Source organism: Anabrus simplex, chromosome 2 (genome assembly GCF_040414725.1).
Source record: "Anabrus simplex isolate iqAnaSimp1 chromosome 2, ASM4041472v1, whole genome shotgun sequence".
NCBI classification, from domain to species: domain Eukaryota; kingdom Metazoa; phylum Arthropoda; class Insecta; order Orthoptera; family Tettigoniidae; genus Anabrus; species Anabrus simplex.
Genome location: NC_090266.1, coordinates 663,099,028 through 663,119,713, shown reverse-complemented (window position 1 = coordinate 663,119,713; position 20,686 = coordinate 663,099,028). Strand labels below are relative to the sequence as shown.

Genomic DNA, 20,686 nt, shown 5'->3' with positions numbered 1-20,686 from the left:
TTCTTGTTTCCTTTTGTTCTAGATGTTAAACAATATTATACATTTTAGGACAAGGATCCTACCTTTCACTGATTAAATTAGTGCTACTTTTGTTTTCTGTAATTTTCTTTTGCCACATAATTTTTAGAATGCATAAAAGTGTTGTTTTTCTTCCTGATTCAATCTACTCTTTATTTAATCATTCTACATTGTATGGAATTCTCTTTCTCCCTCAGTTTTTACATTATATTCAATTCCCAGATATTTAACCCTAAGTGAATCAGTCTCCCTACATGCTCTCAGTAGACGAGCCTCTTCCATTGATACCCCACAGAATAAACAACAATTTTTGTCATGTTTCTGTCTTATACCTTTATTTTTATATACCCCTTAACCACCACACCATACCTCATAATTCCATATAACCCTTTACTAGGGACCTGAAAAATTAGCATCTATTTGTTTCAAAATTAGCATCTATTTTTTTTCTAAAATTAGCATATATTTTTCCAAAATTAGCATCTATTTACAAAGTTAAAATAATCGCATGGTATTATTAATTTTAACGATTCCAAGTTTATGAAGTGCAATTATTGTCCTTGGTTCACACACATTACAAATTTATTGTTCAAACAAAATCATTGTCAGTACTTCAGCATTGCTTTTTTTTTCAAATTGCACCATCTGTCTGTAACCACTGTGTTGTAATGAGACAACACACGCTCACTATCTGCATTGTTCATTGGGGTCCACAACTCAAGACAGTATTTAGCAAATATGCTGAACTCTGTCTGAACTGCAGTTAATGCAAGCATGACATCACATTTTTCACTTTCTTTCATCTGGGTTTGAAGTGCATGTTTTAGACCAGACCAGATATCGTTTCGTGAGAGATCTGTTACTCCAAACAATTTCTCAAGCTCATCTTTTATCAGTGTTATTCAAAATTATATTTTTTGAATACAAAGCTTGAGAAATTGATACAAAATGCTTATGGTTGGGGTCTTTAGCTTTCAGTGTGGCTAGCTTGCAGTGTGAAGAATGAGCAGCTTTGACAAATGTGTCTCTACATGCAGCCTACTGTAAAGGAGTGAGCTTAATCGAAGCATCATTAGTTGCCGCAGAAAAATACCCCTCACAAATTAAGGTAAAACTGGCGTCAAGGTTATGCAGTTTGGAGTAAAGGAGATGATAGGTAGGATACAGAGACCCTTCAAGTTCAGTAAGGAGGTCAACCAGTCCAGCTGCATGATCTTTTTTTTTTTTTTTTTGCAAGTTGCTTTACGTCGCACCGACACAGATAGGTCTTATGGCGACGATGGAACAGGGAAGGGCTAGGAGTGGGAAGGAAGTGGCCGTGGCCTTAATTAAGGTACAGCCCCAGCATTTGCCTGGTTTGAAAATGGGAAACCACGGAAAACCATTTTCAGGGCTGCCGACAGTGGGGTTCGAACCTGCTATCTCCCGAATACTGGATACTGGCCGCACTTAAGCGACTGCAGCTATCGAGCTCGGTGCTGCATGATCTGTGACAAAAACCATGTGGGAGTGAAGCCTATTCACTTCTCGGTCACTCAAATCAGTCAGGTACTTAATACCACAGTTGTTGATGTCTTTCATGTCAGACATCTTGAAAAATGTAACATCAGTAAAGTAAGCACTCAAATAGAAGAAAACCTATAACCAGCTATTCCATCAGGTTATGACAGGTGCAGGAAAAAGCTTTGCTTCCTTTGAAGCACCATACTTTGATGTTAAGAATTGTAAATAATTATATTTTCACCTTCTTGTGTTCAAAAATGCAGACTTTACCATCGCAACCACATGATTTAAATCTGTCATCACTTTGACCCAACTATTGCCAACCAAGCTGATCTTGTGTGCCCAGCGCTGTACATGCATTAAATGATCCCCTATGACCACACTTAATATTTCATAACACCAAGTCATGTACGGTGCATTGTCACTAACAACTGCATCTTATGGTACACTATAACTGTGCAGAGCTTCTAAAACAGCACGAGAGCAGTTTGTAGCATTTCCTGCATCAAGGTAGTTCAAAGAAACAATGTGCAGCTCTCTTTTCAATCTGGCTGGGACTTGGAATGTGATGATAAAAACACAACGGCCCATTCTATCTATACTTTCATCACAGAGTATGTTGATGTTCTTCCCCACTAGAGCCTCTGCTGTTCTTTTCTGGTAGTCAGATGTAACTTCTAGAAAGGAAGAAAGACCTCAGATTATAACAAAATAATTTAAAATTACTGGATCAATAGGGTACGGATAAGATAGTTCGAGACCGGGCGAGTTGGCCATGCGGTTAGATGCGCGCGGCTGTAAGCTTGCATCCGGGAGTTAGTGGGTTCGAATCCCACTGTCGGCAGCCCCGAAGATGGTTTTCTGTGGTTTCCCATTTTTACACCAGGCACCAGGTACCTTAATTAAGGCCAAGGTCACTTCCAACTCCTAGACCTTTCCTGTCGCATCGTCGCCATAAGACCTATCCGTGTCGGTGCAACGTAAGGCCACTAGCAAAAAAAAAAAGAAAGTTCGATATGGAAATTGCACTCAAATTCGTTATCCTTCAATTTTGCGCGTGGTTTCGATGTCGTATTACCTAAACCGTACCCAATCAATGAAATCGAAACTTAACCGGTAAATATACTTCACGTAGAGTTCTCACACATGGCAGCTCTTCATTTGAAAACTCGGTAATCCACGCTCTTAGCTCTTTGCTGTTTTCCAGAGGTATATTTGCTTTGGCAAATACTTCAACTGTGCGTTTCAAGAAGTTATCTCTGGAAATTTTTCGTCGTTTACAACTATCTAACTGTGTAAGCACAGAAGATTGCTTTCTTTGAGACATACTAGCAGCAGGGGTTGAACTTTCGTTATCGCGTTGCTTATCCACGTGTTTTTCAGATTTAACATGTTTCACAATACTATCATTTTTTCCCCACCCAACTCAGCAGTTACAATAGTTGCAAAACACTGTCGCTGAATCTGTGGCATATAAACCATCCTTTGCATATTGCTGAGCCCTTTCATGCGCAGTTATTGTCGTGCACCCACCTAAATAATCGCTCAACTTTCTACCCTTCACTACAGTAGTTTCAATTTTGAACAACGAGAAAACAACACTGCGTCTATCTTGTTATTTCCTTGACACTCGATTTACATTTCGATAATAATCGATACAGATCTTATTCCCCTCACTATTCCCATTGTAAATATCGATTAAAGTCGGCAAGCAGCAATCGATCGGCTACTTTTCTTCGTCGGTTGGAACGGTCGAAAGATTTATGCATCATATTTTGAGTATTTCTGACGATTTTGCCGAAATATGTTGTTTTTGCCAGTAAAATAGCTCATTTTCACAGAATTCGCACCAAAATCGCATATTCATACTAATTTCGCATTTTGGGTCACAATTCGCATTTTTTTGCACTTCTATTTATGCATAAAATTTATTTTATTCCACATTAGAATTACCGTAGGCTTGGATTCAGTACAAGATTAAAAAATTCACATTTATCGCAAATGCGATTTTTCAGGTCCCTACCTATTACTGTACTATAAAAGGAATTTAAACCACTGTCCCTTGTTATAACTTAAACTGGTCTGCATCATTTCTTAGGTCAACATTTTTTTAGCTGCTCCTTTATATTTAGTATATATTGAGTTAAAAAATATAATTAATTTTGCTCAGTCAGGTCATGTTTTCTTGCTATTACATTTATTGAAAATATGGTATATCTGACATAAATTAACTTATAGTTATGAAACCTTGCTTTATTGTTTCAAATCAGACTTACATTTGCATGAATACCGGGCGAGTTGGCCGTGCGCGTAGAGGCGCGCGGCTGTGAGCTTGCATCCGGGAGATAGTAGGTTCGAATCCCACTATCGGCAGCCCTGAAAATGGTTTTCCGTGGTTTCCCATTTTCACACCAGGCAAATGCTGGGGCTGTACCTTAATTAAGGCCACGGCCGCTTCCTTCCAACTCCTAGGCCTTTCCTATCCCATCGTCGCCATAAGACCTATCTGTGTCGGCGCGACGTAAAGCCCCTGGCAAAAAAAAAAAAAAAAAAAAAACAACAAAAAAAAAACATTTGCATGAATAGTAAAATATATACTGTATATGCCAGGGGGGTCGGAAACAATGTGAACCACGTATATGAGCATTAAAGGGGTGAGGGATGATCATACTGATGAATAATTTGAAAAATTAATTCGGTATTTGCGCAGTTGTCAATTTATCAGCTGCTGAACTTAGCCAATCAGGTCGCTTCGCGGGCTAATTCAAACTGGCTTTATGAGGCAGTGTTGATGGATCTGAATGTGGTTAAAATGTAAAAGACACCAGTTCAATACCTGTATTCATTACCTGTATTGATTTGGTGGAACTTTTACAATTGCATTTGTATATGTTTAGTGACGTCAATACGAAACCAAATTGAAATTCTTAATATGTAATTGAGAGCACCATTCGAAGAAAAAACTTCACCCGGGGAGGGATTGAAACACAGACCTCTGAGCCGACAGGATCACGGCATAGCAAGTGCGCTAAGGTGACATCGGCTGAAACCCACGGTGTGTTTGTGTTTGATGCTGATTTCTCAGCATGGCTCTCACGCCGGTCGTAAGTCACATGCTTATTTAGCAACATTGCCTCCCAAAACCCATTTGATCATAATTTATAACTCATAATGTTAGCTGGGCTGAGTGGCTCAGACGGTTGAGGCGCTGGCCTTCTGACCCCAACTTGGCAGGTTCGATCCTGGCTCAGTCCGGTGGTATTTGAAGGTGTTCAAATAAGTCAGCCTTGTGTTGGTAGATTTACTGGCACGTTAAAGAACTCTTGTGGGAGTAAATTCTGGCACCTCGGAGTCTTCGAAAACCGTAAAAGTAGTTAGTGGAACGTAAAGCAAATAACATTATTGCATAATGATACATATTATATAAAGTGATGAATGGTGGAACATCCTTCGATTGATTCCTATTTTATAAATCCATTTGAATTCAACTATGAAGTGATCAGTTTGGCTTACTTCGGAAGGTAATAAAATAAAAACTGTGCGAGATACCCAAATGATTTTTTCAAATTATTTATTAGTATGACAAATCCTCTATGCACATATACCCGATTCACGTTGTTTCCGACCACCCTGTATATGGAATGGAACACACACATACACCATTATTGTGGAAGAAAGGACCTTTTCAATGAATTTCGTGCATGCTGTGCTTCTGGAATACCCCTCCTGAGGCACCAGAAATAGTCTGCAAGCATGTTCACATTCCATTGACCCTATTACCTCTCTTCCATCACTCAAATGATTTGTGAAAGCATTCATCTTGCTCCTTGCTGTAATCTCCACAGTTTTCAGGAAAGTAATCTAGATGCAAGCTGAGAAAGTGCATCTTTATGGACATACGTGCACCTAAAGCTGTAAAGCTCTTTAGGAGTTCCTCAACAGCACTTTCTTACTCTTGGCTCCTATGGCTGCCAAGGATGCTCTTAATTACACGCTTCAGTGCGAGCCAGGCATTACCTTCTTTATCCTCCTTGTAATTATCGAATTCAGCATCTTTCGTAAGCTCTCTGATTTTTTAGGGGCATCAAAAATACCTGCTTTCAGTTTGGTTCCACGGACACGTGGAAACTTCTGACTTAGGAAAGCAAAAGCTCTACGTACTTTCTTTGTTGAGTGCCTTGACAAAATTTTTCATTAGGACAAGTTTGATATGCAGTGGCAGAAGTAGAATATTTTTAGGATCCACGAAAGCTTCTGATAGAACATTGCGTGAACCTGGTTTCATGTTTCAGATCTGGTTCAGGTTTTACTTCCCAGATGCGTTGAACAAAGTACTTCTCATCTGCTTGGCTGTCCCACAGGCATAGAAAGCAGGGTTATTTGGTGTAACCACCTTGTAGACCCAGAACTAAGGCCACAACCTGTAATTGTCAACAGAGTATATGTATTTATGTTTGGTACCATATAGTTCTAAAATTAAAACAAGTAAACAAGCAAGCAAGCAAGCAAGCAAAACTCTTCTCAGTGGCCTCATGTTTTTCTAATGAGTTATCTAATCCCCCTGTAGTTTGTAATACCATTGCTATTACCCATGTAACTGCTGTCTCTTACCAGTTGTTATGTCAGTTGCCCACCCTTTTCAAACTTGTGAGGGTAATGGCCTATGTTTTACTTTGGAAATACTTTGTCATTGACCTACAACTTAGCCTAGTGTGTACTTGACCAAAGCAGAATTAAATCTGGCAACCATTAAAGTGTTGCGCTTAACTCAACAAGAAGCTTTTTTTAGATGAACTTAAGTCTCTGAATAAGAGAATTCCTTTGCCTAGAAGCAGTAAATTACTTGCGTTATCTCCTTTTGTTGACTCTGATGGTCTCCTTAAGATAGGAGGCAGGCTCTCTTCTTCTCCTTGTTCTGAAGAAGAAAACATCCCATCATTCTTCCATCTAAGCATCACGTAACTGCATTAATTATTCGCCAATTTCATGATCAAAATCTTCATGCATATGTTCATACCTTGCTATATTTAATTCGAGAGCTCTACTGGGTTATTAAATGAATTCATGAAGTTAATTCTGCAGCTTGATTTGTTCTGGGTGATTTCTGACAAAAGAGTAGCGTTACTAAAATGTTGCCATGTTTGGGCTCGGAAGACTTGGGGGAAAGGAGAAGAGTTGCTCGACTAAGTGGTATGTTCCAATCTGTCAGTGGAGAGATGGCATGGAATGACATTAGGAGACAAATAAGTTTGAGTGGGGTATTTAAAAGTAGGAAAAATTCAGCAACACTGCCTCATAAAGCTGGAATTCAAGAGGACAAATTGGGGCAAATATTCATTTATAGGAAGGGGAGTTAGGGATCAGAATAACTTACCAAGATAGATGTTCGATAAATTTTCATTTTCTTTGCAATCATTTAAGAAAAGGCTAGGAAAACATCAGATAGGGAAACTGCCACTTGGAGGACTGCCCTAAAGGCAGATCAGTAGTGATTTATTGATTGTAGTCCATAAATGTATTTGTTGCATTCGCTCAAGGCCACAATCTGCATCTCAAATTATGAAAAATGATCCAACTTTCAGGTCTGATGTCCAGCATCCTTTTTCTCGTACTGGCATTGATTATGCAGGTCCCTTTTTTTATCTGATCAAGACCCCCTGTGGGTGGGAGATGCAGACAAAGAATACACCCATGGTATCCCTTGCCTGTCGTAAGAGGCAACTAAAAGGGATGACCAAGGGAGATTGTATTAGAACCATGAAACTACTTGTATTAGTACCACCACACGGGGAACACCATGGGTCGCTGTTACTTGTGAGTAGTACCACTATGTTAGGTACTAAATAGGTTTGTGATTAGTAGCAACAGAAGGTTGGCGGCTTTTACAGTACCTGTGATTAGTACCAGTTTAGGAGCAACACCCTGGGTGAGCAACACCATGGTTCTGGCTTGCCTATGATTAGTACCCTATGTATGAGGAACATCATGGGATAATGTGAGTCCCTGTGGTTAGTACACGTATGTAATGAACACCATAGGTTTGCGTTGCCTGTAAATGGCGCTGCAATGTGCGAAACACCATAGGTCTGTATTACATGTGCGAATTTCCTTACCTGTTAGTAGTACCATAATGTGTGGAATACCACGAGTCAGTGCTACTTTTGATAAGTACCGCAACATGACAAATACCATGGTTCTACTTTCCTAGCGATAAGTGCCATTATGAGCGGCCGATGACTTAGATTCTGGGCTCCTTTAGACTACAAGCATCATCGATTCAGTATTATGCTATAGAAACAGTCCCTTGGTCAGTAATACTAACGCTTTACATCAGTTTCTGCGAATGTGCGGCATTGCGGGTCGGATCCACTGATTGTTTTAAATTCATATCCATCCATTCATTCTTCGTCCTCATGTTTTGAATTCTGGTCAGTGGAGGATTTTGGACTTTTAATTTGTCATTACATTTTGTCTCATTTTGTACCATTAGGGACCGAAGACCTAGATGTTAGGCCCCTTTAAACAACAAGCATCATCATCATCATCATCATCATCATCAATCTAATCAAGCCTTTGCACTCCAAACATCAAGTCTTGGGTAAGGCTTACATTATCCTCTTCGTGTGTATGGTTACTGAAGCTATTCATTTGCAACTAGTAACTAATGGTTCTACTTCATACTTTCTAGCGCCATCGCTAGATTTACTTCTCGTAGCAGTTTTCCGTCAGATATGTTCTCAGTTAATGCTAAAACCTTTTTTGGTGCTTGTGAAGAGCTCAAAAAGACCCATGAAAGTGAAAATACTCAGCCTGTTTCCAGTCATTCCACCGGGTCAGGAATAGAATGAATGAAGCTCCCATCTAGCGGCAAGGGTAGGAATTATGCCGGCTGCTGAAGCCTGTCACACTCCTCTGGGGTAATGATTAATGATTGACAGATTAAATGAAATGGTATTGGAGAGTGTTGCTGGAGTGAAAGATGACAGGGAAAACTGGAGTACCTGGAGAGAAACCTGTCCCACCTGTGCTTTGTCCAGCACAAATCTCACATGGAGTGACAGGGATTTGAACCACTGAACCCAGCAGTGAGAGGCCGGTGCGCTGCTGCCTGAGCCACGGAAGCTCGCTTCAAGAAGCCCCTTAATTCTCCTGAAGCTAAGGAAGCCATTGAACATTTTTCTTCTTCTAAAGGCTTTCAGTAGCACTTTATTCCTCCTTATGCCCCACACTATGGTGGTTGCTGGGAATCTTGTATTAAATTAACTAAGACACACTTGATGAAAGTTGTCATTCTGTTATTTTTTCTTATGAAGAACTTAATTCTTTGCTAATCCAAATAGAAGGGATTGTAAATTCTAGGCCACGTACTGCTTTATCTCGCAATCCTCTGGACTTTCTTCCTTTAACTCCTGCTAATTGTTTTAGAGGGGGATCTTTCGCCTCCCTTCCACCCTTGGTTGAGCAAACTTCATCTCTTCCTATACTTTGGAGGAAAGTCAAGGCTTTCATGTAACTGGTTCTGGTATCATGAGAAACTGGAGTATCTCGGCCAATTCCAAACCAGGGTAAAGTGGCAGATTGCCGCTCATAACTTAAAAGTGGGTGACTTGGTCCTTCTTAAAGATCCAAGCCATCCTCTTGTTTGGCAACTTGGCAGAATAGTTCAGTGCTTTTATGGGTGTGACAAAAGAGTAAGAGTCGTGAAACTGAACACTTATTCTGGACCTATTACTAGGCTTATCTCAATAGTATGTCCCTTACCACTCAAACCCTAACTTTATTCACTTTGTAAAAAAGAAAAATGGGAGCTCAAGGTCACAGTGGTTCTTCTGCCAGTATGTTTGCGTTTATATGAATACTTTTAAGTTATATTCATTATTATTAACCCCTATTCTTTGCTATATACACAATGTATCAATCAATTCAAAAGTCACATCACATTTCTTTGTTGATGTTTTCTATTAATAGTCTCATTTTACACTTAACTTAATACTTAGAGTTAATATAATTGTCCTGCATCTATATTTCGGCTCGGTTGGTCATGTACTGTACTATTATTAAGTTAAAACAAATCAAGTTTATTATATGGTCAACCTTTTCAATACATTACATTCATAAGAATGCTTAAGATTTATATATTACGATCAATTGGTACATGTTTCCCCCTTATTGTGGGTATCCTCAGCCAAATCCTTTTCCCCAAAATCATAGATTGTCGGGATCCCGATATTCTCATAATAATTTATCTTAACACTTGATTGTAAGAATGCTATGTGTTAACAAATACATTCTAGTCAAAACTATACTAACAATCAAAGCAAATTATTAAAATTAAGTGATCTTCCTTAAACAGTCTTAAAATTGTTCATTGAATGTCTTTTGACACTTATTTAAAAAAATTATAGTTAGGTATTGTTCTGTCTTTTTAAGACAATGTTCTTAAATAAAAAACACTAAACACTTAGATACAAAAAAAAAAAAACATGTTAAGGCATGTCTGCCAACTTGCATTCGGGAGATAGTGGGTTCGAACCCCACTGTCAGCAGCTCTGAAGATGATTTTCCATTGTTTCCCTTTTTCACAACAGGCAGATGCAAGGCTGTACTTTAATTAAGGCCATGGCTACTTCCTTCCCATTGCTAGCCCTTTCCTATCGCATTGGCACCATAAGAGCTCTCTCTTCTGGTACCACATAAAGCAAACTGTAAAAAAAATGTTTTTAAAAATAATATGAATAAAGAACTGGAATCACAGATAATGCTTTTTGCAGATGATGTTTTACTGTGTAAAATAATAAATAAGATACAAATTGTGAACGACATTGACAGTGTTGTGAGTTGGTCAGCAGACAGTGGTATTATGGGGTAAATGGGGTGAAAAGTCAGGTTGTAAGTTTCAGCAAGAGGAAAAGGTCTGTTGATTCTTAATTAAAATGTTGGAGTGGGAGTACCTCATGGGGTTCTATGTAACTACCTAGGTGTTAATATAGGGAAATATCTTCATTTGGGTAGCCTAATCATATTAACTGGATTGAAAAGAAAGGTTGCAGTTGGTTGTGAGGGTATTTGGAGATTGTAGTAAAGATGTGAAGGAGAGCTCATATAATACACTAATTAGAGTATGGTTCCAATCCATGGAACCTTCACCAGGATTACGTCATTCAAGAACTGTAAAAGATACAAAGGAAAGCAACACAATTTGCTCTGGCTGATTTCCAGCAAAAGAGTAGTGTTACAAGAATGTTGCAAACTTTGGGCTAGGAAGACTTGGCAGTAAGGAGAGGAGTTGCTTGACTAAGAGGTATGTTCCAAGCTGTCAGTGGAGAGATGGTGTGGAATGACATTAGTGGATGAATAAACTTGAATGGTATTTTTAAAAGTAGGAAAGATCATAATGTGAAGATAAAGTTGGAGTTCAAGAGGATAAATTAGAGCAAATGCTGGTATTCATTTATAGGAAGAGAAATTAATGTTTGGAATTATTTACCAAGGGAAATATTCAATAAATTTCCAGTTGCTTTGATATCTTATGAAAAGACTAAGTAAACAACAGGTAGGGAATCTGCCACCTGGGCAACAGCCCTAAATGTGCAGATCAGGGGTGATTGAATGATTGATTGATTGATTGATTGATTGATTGATTGATTGATTGATTGATTGATTGATTGATTGATTGATTGATTGCCTCTAACCTTCTACTATCATTAAATGAAAACAGACAAAACAAATGGCAAGAAACCATAGAATCCTTGGACCATACTTGCTCCAGAAAGGCCTGGTCCTTAATCTGGAAACTGGATGCAGCAGAAAATACCATCAGACAAAAATGTAACATAAATTTAGATGATACGGCCAAGCACATGATCCCCACCTTGAAGTCATGAAAGGAAAAACACATTAAAAGAGAAGTCTGATATCTACTGAAAGTAAGGGAGCAGTCAGCCTGTTGTTTGCCCCATTTCGACTAGAAGAGACTATAGAAGTTATGAAGAGCATGATGTGTGGAAAGGCAGCAGGCACTGAAGACATACACCCTAAATCCTGTTACACTGCGGTCCAGCTACTGTCACATGGCTGAACAGCTTCCTTTCAAACATATAAAAACAAGTAATCTGCTACCTCTCTTCAAGAAGACTGAGATCATTGCTTTACTAAAGCTAAACAGAGACCTTCAAAAGTTGAAAACTACTGCCCTGTTGCACTTTTTAGTGTTACATTAAAGCTCCTAGAGAAGTTAATTCATAATAGAATCTCCTCAGCCCCCCTGCCTGGCATAAGAGGTGACTAAAAGGGGCGACCTAGGCATAGATATGGATTGTGGTTATGGGACCATGAATTGTACTCCCTATGGATGGGAATGTTTGAATACAAATATACTTGTATTGATTAGGTGGATCCTTTCTCCTCTATGATATATGATAACTATCAATACGGAAAAATGAAACTAATAAATCAAGATGTTTGAATACATCCACAGAAAAACTCTGTCTGCTGTAGAAGGCGACTAAAAGGGTCCTGTGGCCATCGGTTCCTTCTGTTTTCTTTTTTTAAATTGAGGGGTTGGTTTTAGACCGAATCAAAATTTCATGTGCAGGCTGCTAGGTGTGCGACTTAAGTTCAAAAGCCCAGACAATATCCCCAGTCTGGTCTGTCGGGTGGAGTGCCGTGTACTCAGCAGTAGTATCCACCTGACAATGCTGGTCGCTGCACAGCTGAATGCCAGGAGAATATATTATTACCAATTTTATTTTTCTATCTATACTTACCAATCTGTTTATGCTATGAGGTACATGCTGTTGCAGATGATTTAAGGAAGGGACTCCCGGTACTCATTGCCTCAGCCCGTATAAGGCATCATCCAACTTCAGACCCCGGGCAATTCCTGCTGTGACCAGGTTGCCTTGGCTGCTTGGTTTGGCTACAGAGGCCCCTGATCGGAGTGGGTGGCATTCGGGGAGGATGAATTCGGATATGACTTTGAAATGCCTAAAATCTGTCCAGCGTGGTCCACCACCCAAGTCTTTAATATTTGATTCCCTCAGTGGGGGCAACTCACTGGGAACAAATCCAGCATGAAAGTATGGGATTCAGCTTCCCTAGGTTGCTGGTTGCTACCAGAACCTATAGGCAAGAATTCAAGCGGGTTAAATTAATTATTTTTAGTTGACACATTGAAAGTGTATACGGCGAACTTGAGATCTAATGAAAATGCTTAATGGTGGTTTGCTCATCAAGAAGCGCACTGCACTCCAAGTAGATCAGTTGCTTAGGTGTGGCAACTTTGATGAAATCCCCATCAAAGTGGAAGAGCACAGATCATTGAATCTGGTTTGCGGAATCATCTTTCACCACAACCTCACCTTGAACACTGACGATGAGTTGATTGAAGACATGAAGAACCGTGGGGTGACACACGTCCGGTGCATTACGTGCAAAATCAGTGGTGAAGATGTTGGCACCAGTGCCCTTATAGTCTCTTTAAAGCTGTCTGTGTTACCAGGAAAAGGCAAGGTAACAACCTATCGTTACGATGTGAGGGCATACATCCCGCCTCCCATGCAAAGCTATTGTTGTCAAAGGCTTGGACACATGGTATCTCCTTCAAATTAGTCTGTGTGCGGTACATGTTGCACCTATATCCTAAATAGGTGAATTATATAATATAATTAATAAGATTCCACATTTCATATATATTACTCTGAATGTCTTTCAACACAGAACCAAGTACTAGATCACCGAGTAATCCAGCAAAATCATTTAAAGACACGGTTTGTTTGCTGTTCTTCCTGATAAGTGTTTTTGCAGCTGCAAAGCAGATAGACTAAACACAAGCAGGGGAACTTTTCATGAAGTTCCGGCACAGTAAGAGAGACGGGGAAATGAAATTGTGTGAGGGAGAAGGACATATCAAATCCCTACGAAAAAAATGAGTTGTTCCAGAAAATTCTAATATTAACTAATCAGAACATTTCGATATTCAGTTGTGTGTTGACACTGGCCTGAGCTATTTATTACATTTTCAACTACAGGCGATAGTTAAAATAACAATTTTGAGTACTTAAGAATCGTTTCTAATTATGTGAATTTGTACACCACCCAGGATTGTTATTAATAAGGTGGTTTAATTTATTTCAACAAGTGCGACGTACCGTACTTCGGTGTCATAGCTACGACCACATGACTTGTGATGAGGCCATTATGATGTGTCTCTACTAGAAGATGTTTCACTAGGAATTCATGTCAGTTTTTAAATAGTTGCTGTGATTGAAATTGGAAAATTGTAACCTGTGATGTTTGTGCGGATATTTACGATATCAAATACACCAGAGTGTACACCTCGAACCAATAATCTGCCAAGAAGGACGTTGTGGAGCCTTCCCCTCACGAAAGAAAGTAGTTCTCGCCAAAAAGCTTAAATGAAGGAGGAGCATTTTTCAGGCACTCGTTCGTTCACTCAGTCTTACAATTCTTGCGTGATTGTCTGCTCTTGGTTGTGTTAAAGCCTTGTAACAAAGGAGCTTCATTGAATAGAGCAGTTTAGTCCTCACAAACTCAATACGATGTGTTAGAGAAGTGAGTTGTCATAATGATTCAATGTGTTAAACAGTTTCTGTAACCGTTTATATGTATTTGTTAGGTGGCGGAAGATGCCTCTAGACACTTTTAATTAGTGACCATATACTGAGCTCGATAGCTGTAGTCGCTTAAGTGCGGCCAGTATCCAGTATTCGGGAGATAGTAGGTTCGAACCCCACTGTTGGCAGCACATTTGCTCCAGTCATTTGTATTCTGGGAGACTGCGCTTGAAAAGTTACTACAGTCAAGCCTCTCAGAGGCACAAGTTTCTAACCAAATTTACACCTTATAAACTTCAAAAACTGTATTTACTGTCATTTCTGCTCAACAGTCTGTTACACATTTGTCTATAAATAATTACAATTTGAACAGGGGTAATGATTGCTCATTCTAAATGGCCATAATGTACAGAACAAAAGGTATAAGACGATCGGCCATGTACAAAAGACTAGGAGGCAAAACACTTGCACTCCATTTTGAAAGAGACTTAAAATCCTATATGGGCTTATGGCTCGAAGTTTGCAGAGGCTAAGCCTATACTACAGCGGGGTGACTAGATGCGAAATGTTAAGTACCAAAGCAGAGTGAAGAATTTAGAGGTTTAGAAAATCTTAATCACCACATACAAAGTTGAATGGGAATTTACAGAGGGTGAACACTCTTTATTCCCTAAATTACATGTTTCCCAACAGGAATTTGAACAAAGTCAAAAATGTACATTTAAACAGTTGTTTTAGAAATTTACATTAATCAAGAAAGTTTGAAACCTTCCCCTCAAGTTATCTGCCTGGAGCTATCACATGTTAAGATATGTCTGCCATTACCTCGAGTTGTTGGGCCTTCCGAAGATGGCAAGGCGGCCCCTGCCACTGTACACACACACTAGACTGGACCGATGAAGATGACAATACGGCCCTAAAGCGCCCAGCTTTTATAGCATTTCAGAGGGGAAAGTTCCAAAACTCTCTTGAGCTAGGCAGAATGTCTGTACACACCCCCAATTTTAATTGGTTAGAGAAATATACACATCATTTCCTGATTGGTTAATAACTAAGGAAGGAGGAAGCCATAGGAGTGCTAACAATTGTAGCACACAAAAAAATCTACAAAACTTAAGGTTTACAAACATTGAAAATTGCCTTAAAGATTAATTGTATGTGATACCACCAGAGGGGTCACATAAGCCAGTAGTAGAGACATCTAAAGGTTAAAGGTCCAAGTATCTTGTGATACATAGTTTAGGATTCACAGCACAGATAGCCTTCTAGAAGGCGCGCAGTTCAATGGGACGGAGAAGGTGAACCCCCGGTACAATAATAATCATAATAATAATAACAACAGCAACAAGTTTAGCAATAACCAAATAATAATTACCATGAATTTCCCCAAAGTAAAAATGCTTTGAATTTGATAATGATAAACAATGTGTTTGCTAAAAGAAATAATAAATTAACTGGGATCAAAGTTTAAATGAATAGGAATAAATAATTTAGGAAATACTTCAGAGCTGATGTAAATAAGTGAATGTGATACAGAATTTGTGGATGTGTGCTAGAATATATATTTTTTTTGGGATATAGAATAGATGTAGAATGGTCCATTAATTATTGGAGGAGTTACAGAAGAAGGATATGTGTCCCCAGGCGATTTTTAAGAGATGTTGAGTCATATGATAGGCTCTTAGCGATGAAACGTATCTTTGTATGTAAGGGTGGATTTATATGTATTTGACTCTAAAGAAGAGTGCGATATTCTACGTGGAATAAGTAGAGAGAGACAAGAAGTCCTCAGTATACAGTTGATTTTCATAGGGACAAATTAGTGGGGAATGTGGCAGAGGAAATGTTGATGTTCTATGGAATTAATGTGTATAAACTGTGTACGAAAGAAGGCTGCCCTGTTAGAACGAAGATCTATGAAGGAAAATCCAGTGTGAGTGAAAGTGGAGTAGGTCATTCTCATTCTGTTGTAATGGAGCTTTTAAGTGGATTTCTAAATGAAGGGCGTATCCTCTATGCCGATAATTTCTACACCAGTGTACCTCTAGCAGAAGAACTTCTGAGGAATGAAACATTTGTGTGTGGGACCCTTCGTAGCAGTAGACGTGGACTACCGATAATAATGATACAGAAAATGAAGAAAGGAGAGGTGGTAGGCAAGATGCGTCAGCACGGTACTCGAGTTATCAAGTGGGTTGATAAGCAACCTGTTCTAATGCTTTCAACACTGCCGAGCCATAGTGACTGGTTGACTCTGGAAAGAAAAACAGAGACAGTAAACCTGACAGGAAGTGTCTCTCTGTTCTTGATTACAATGGAGCTAAAAAGGGGGTCGATTTCAGCAATCAAATGTCTTCTTATTATTCAGATCTGCGGAAAGCTTTAAAATGGTATAGGAAAGTAGCCCTAGAAGTTATCATTGTTAACGGCCTTGGTTAATGCTTGGATACTTCACACCACGACGTCTGCGAAAAAATGCCACTACTGCAATTTCAAGAGAAGGTCGCAAGAAGCCTGGTTGGACCACAGACAGAACCTGTCATCAGTCCTGGGAGGAGACATGCGCACACTCTCAAGCTCAGTGAGAATGTGGCACATCGAAAGACACTGACAAGAAAACAAAGCAGTTGACAATGTACTATGAGTAATGGCCAAACAAACCATTCATGTGCATTGGATGTTTTAATAAAGTTAATAAATGCTAAAATTGAACTTACTGTGTTCAAAATAACAATTGCCATTGTATAATAACCAAATTAGTGAGATCATGAGTGTAAATAGTGTAGGGAATTTCAAGATCAGTGAAAAGAAATAGACAGTTTGTTTCAAATAGAGAACAGTGTTATTTAAAAAATATTATTTTAAATTTTATATGCAGTGCCTTATTATAAAGCAAATATGTTCATTTATTGTCTAAAAATGCACTTATGCTCATGTAAATCTACCTTTACCAACATGTAGAATGGGATGTTCACGCTCTGTTCTGTGCTACACGAGGCACGGGTGACTCATGGACTTCAATGATTATTGCCGCTAAACCGAGCGCTGGTGGATCCCCCTGCTGAGGAGTGTGACAACTTGACATGACTTGCAGCTGCTAATCTCATTATTTCGAAGTAATATACTTTTGCTATCCACCGGCAGCCTGCAGAACTACTTCCGTAGGACGAGTTACACGTGCCTCGCACACCAGCGAAGTACAGTACGAGACATCGGTGACTCGTGACGCACTCACACTTAATGTCAACAGTGTAACAATAGCAGCAGTGAACATGTTAATCACCGCACTTCACAGTAGTATGGGATAATTTTATGTTCACATTCATACATCTCTAGAAGGTCTGTAAACTGCAGATGGGACAGTCCAAGACTCTTAATGCAGTTCATAACCTTTATTACTGTGTTCATCACATGAATCATTTCCACTGATTTTGCACAGAGATCCTCTTGGTGGATTAAGGAATGAATGGCAAGAACAGAGGGATTGCATTCTGACTGCATTTTGGAGTTAAGTCTATCGACGAAACTAGACCTTGCTCATATCATGGCAGGAGCATCGTCTGTCATTACCAATATACGTTTATGCCACGATAAGCAAATCTCCTCGACAGACTGCACAGCTGCATTGATTATGACTTCACCATTTGTTGTCTTCTTTAGAGGAATCAAGTCTAATAATCCTCCATTAATTCCAAAGAGGTGTCTACACCACAAATGAATACAGCCAGCTGCGCACTATCTGCAATATCCATACACTCATCAATTGCTAATGAAAATGCTAAAATTTCTAAGCTAAAACGCTGTATCAAGCTCTTGAATTCTCGTAGCAATGGTATTTTGTGATAAGCAGATTGATTTATAACTTTCTACATCGTCAGATGACAATGTCTGTACCGCAGCCACAATACACTCTTGAATAAACTCGCTGTCTTTAAAGAGATAGCTAATCACTGCAAGTTTATGGGACAGTTTATACGTGAACCTCTGCGCTGCCTCATTAGAAACCTCGCAGATCGAGTTCACCTCAGCCTATGAAATGTAAAAATACCAAATATAAATAGTAATACGGTATTGTTAGATAAATGGATATGTAAATGGAAATAGCAGAAACTCCTTTGTTCTGTTGTTGCAACTAACTTTTTAGCATAAATGAAAACAAAGTGTCTTTAGTAAGCTAACCAATATCTGAACGTAAAAAAGCCAATATTTGGAACTTCAACTACCAATGTTTTGACATTACTGTTTCAAATTCTTCTAACAAACTGCATTTTAAAAACACATCACTTAAGTATACTTATAGCCTTCAAAGTACTTCATAGTTCTGCTAGTGAAAATGCTACAGTAATACTACTGTACTGATGTGCATGACACAGTTTATGATGATGCCTAACATTAAACGTTTTGCAGACGACCATGCTTTTTACACCCTAAGCACTGAGCTTCTTCATGTTCGTGACTTAGGAAACATAGTGACCAGTCCGGGTCAAATCTACCATAACCTTTCCTCTTACCACTATCGTCTTGCATCGTCCTTTTATTTTGCATGGCGTGAAGAGATCTGATTTACTTATCCCTACTGTGAGTGAACGTACTGTCAGTTCAGCTCCTTTCCATCCTACCTAGAGACGAGAAGTTCCGCCCGCACACGTGTGAGGACATTTCTAGGCCATGCTATGTCTTACTCCGGGGACTGTTTGACATGCCAGCTCTATAGTTATTACACAAGTTTTCGTGCCCCTTCTTAAAGACTGGTATTATTATTCCCTTTCCCCAGTCCTCTACAAGTAGCATACGTTTCTGTTTCCATGTGCACTTCAACAATCTGTACACTCATTGTAGTCCAACACGTCCAGTAGCCTTTATCATTTCCCCACTGATTTAATCCATCCCTGGTGCCTTACATTCAGAAGACAGTGAGTTTGATTCCCGCTATTGGCAGCCTTGAAGATAGTTTTCCATTGTTTCGCATTTTACACCAGGCAAATGTTGGGGCTGTACCTTAAGCCCATGCCGCTACCTTCCCAGTCCTAGTCCTTCATCACATTGGTGCTGAAAACCTATTTGAGTTATTGTGAAGTTAAACAAATAGCAAAATGAGAATATGAGTCTTCTTTATTATTTTCTCTTGGAACATATAAAGTACACTTTGGGGAAGTCTGAAGACATCATAATTGTTTTTTGTCCAATTTGGGAATATGCATTACACTTTTCATCAAACTTTTTTATTTCTATGGATTTGATGGAAGCCCTATTATTCCTACTAACAAACAGACGTTCTGAGAATAGTAGTGCACATTACGTTGATGCTTCTTTACATTAAATATGATAGTTGACTGCTTGAAAATGTCTATTCATTTGTTATCAGTATTATATTATTATTTCATATTTATTTTTTTTGTAGGTGTGGCTGCTCTCCTGCATTCCAGCATCTCTTCGGATTTCTACATCAGGATTAATTAATAAATATTTTCGAAATGTAGCAGTGAAATCTCGTGATTAAATTTGAGATGTCATTCTGTTGTCTTATGAGTGTTATTTCAGTTTTTCTGTGCTGAAATGAAATGAGTATCTTAAGTGTAATACCAAGTAAACTGTGTGAAATGTGTGGGGAGCTGAAGTCCCACACTTTATGCCATAAGTAGGGTAATCATGTTTCTTCTCTTGTATGTTTTTTTAATTTTTAAAATTTTTTTTATGGCAGTGGGGAAGTATATTTTTTTGTATGCATATTTGGTGCTTCAGTGGCTGAGCAAAAAATAAATAAATTCTAAACCACATTATATAATGGCAATACTGTTCAAGTGATGATGAAACTGTGATTCAGCTTAGATCATTACAGAATCATCAACCAAACTTTTGCTTTTTACAAATCTTAATGCAACAGAGACTACTATCTGTTCTTTCTGTTACTCTGTTACTTGACAGTTGGATGTAGGAGATGGTAGATCTCGGATAGATTTCCCGTTATGGAGAGAAGGCATAGTACAATGGAAACCTGGATGTATGGAGCCTGTTGATTATAGCATACAGTGTACTGACTGTAGTGTTCATAGCAGCTTTATTGGAAATGTTGTTTGAGTGATATTAATTACGGGTTATAAGGGGCAATAAATTCTTATTGTTATTTTTACAGTGTAGATGTAAGGTTTTCTCAAACTGTACAAATAATGCACTTGCTGCAGCTGTTAATCAAATGTACTGTAAGTTATTACTTGTAGATTCAGGTGGACTGAAATAAGAGATAACTGTTTTCTTTTCTCCTTTTGTAGAAATGTATTTGTTTATAAAATTCTTTGTTGCCAACTTCACTTATTTTCTTTTTCTGTGTCCTGAAGTTAAAAATTCATACATCAATTTCTATTCCTGTTTCTTGTACAAAATTGAACCCAGTGATCTATTCACTTGTAAGACTACCAACCACCTGAGAATCTTGTAATAGGGAATACATCCCTCCACATGGGATTGGCGTCAGGAAGGGCATCCATTCGCCCAACAGAGCGAAGTCCACATGTGGAATAGAGTTTGAACCTGTGACCCCACTAGGGTGTGGGAAAAGTGCTGGATTATTATTATTATTATTATTATTATTA

At 38.8% G+C, this 20,686-nt stretch overlaps 1 protein-coding gene across 2 annotated transcripts in view; it reads left to right on the top strand.

Annotated features, from left to right (window-relative positions):
* The window catches only part of LOC136863017 (inactive hydroxysteroid dehydrogenase-like protein 1), a 101,664-nt gene extending 81,260 nt beyond the window's left edge, over nucleotides 1-20,404 (top strand). For both annotated transcript variants that reach the window (XM_067139324.2, XM_067139323.2), the window contains one exon: nucleotides 19,498-20,404. In XM_067139324.2, the coding sequence (XP_066995425.2) occupies nucleotides 19,498-19,596 (99 nt within the window). In that variant the 3' untranslated portion in view covers nucleotides 19,597-20,404. The remainder of the gene's footprint in view (nucleotides 1-19,497) is intronic.
* Nucleotides 20,405-20,686: the final 282 nt, after the last annotated feature.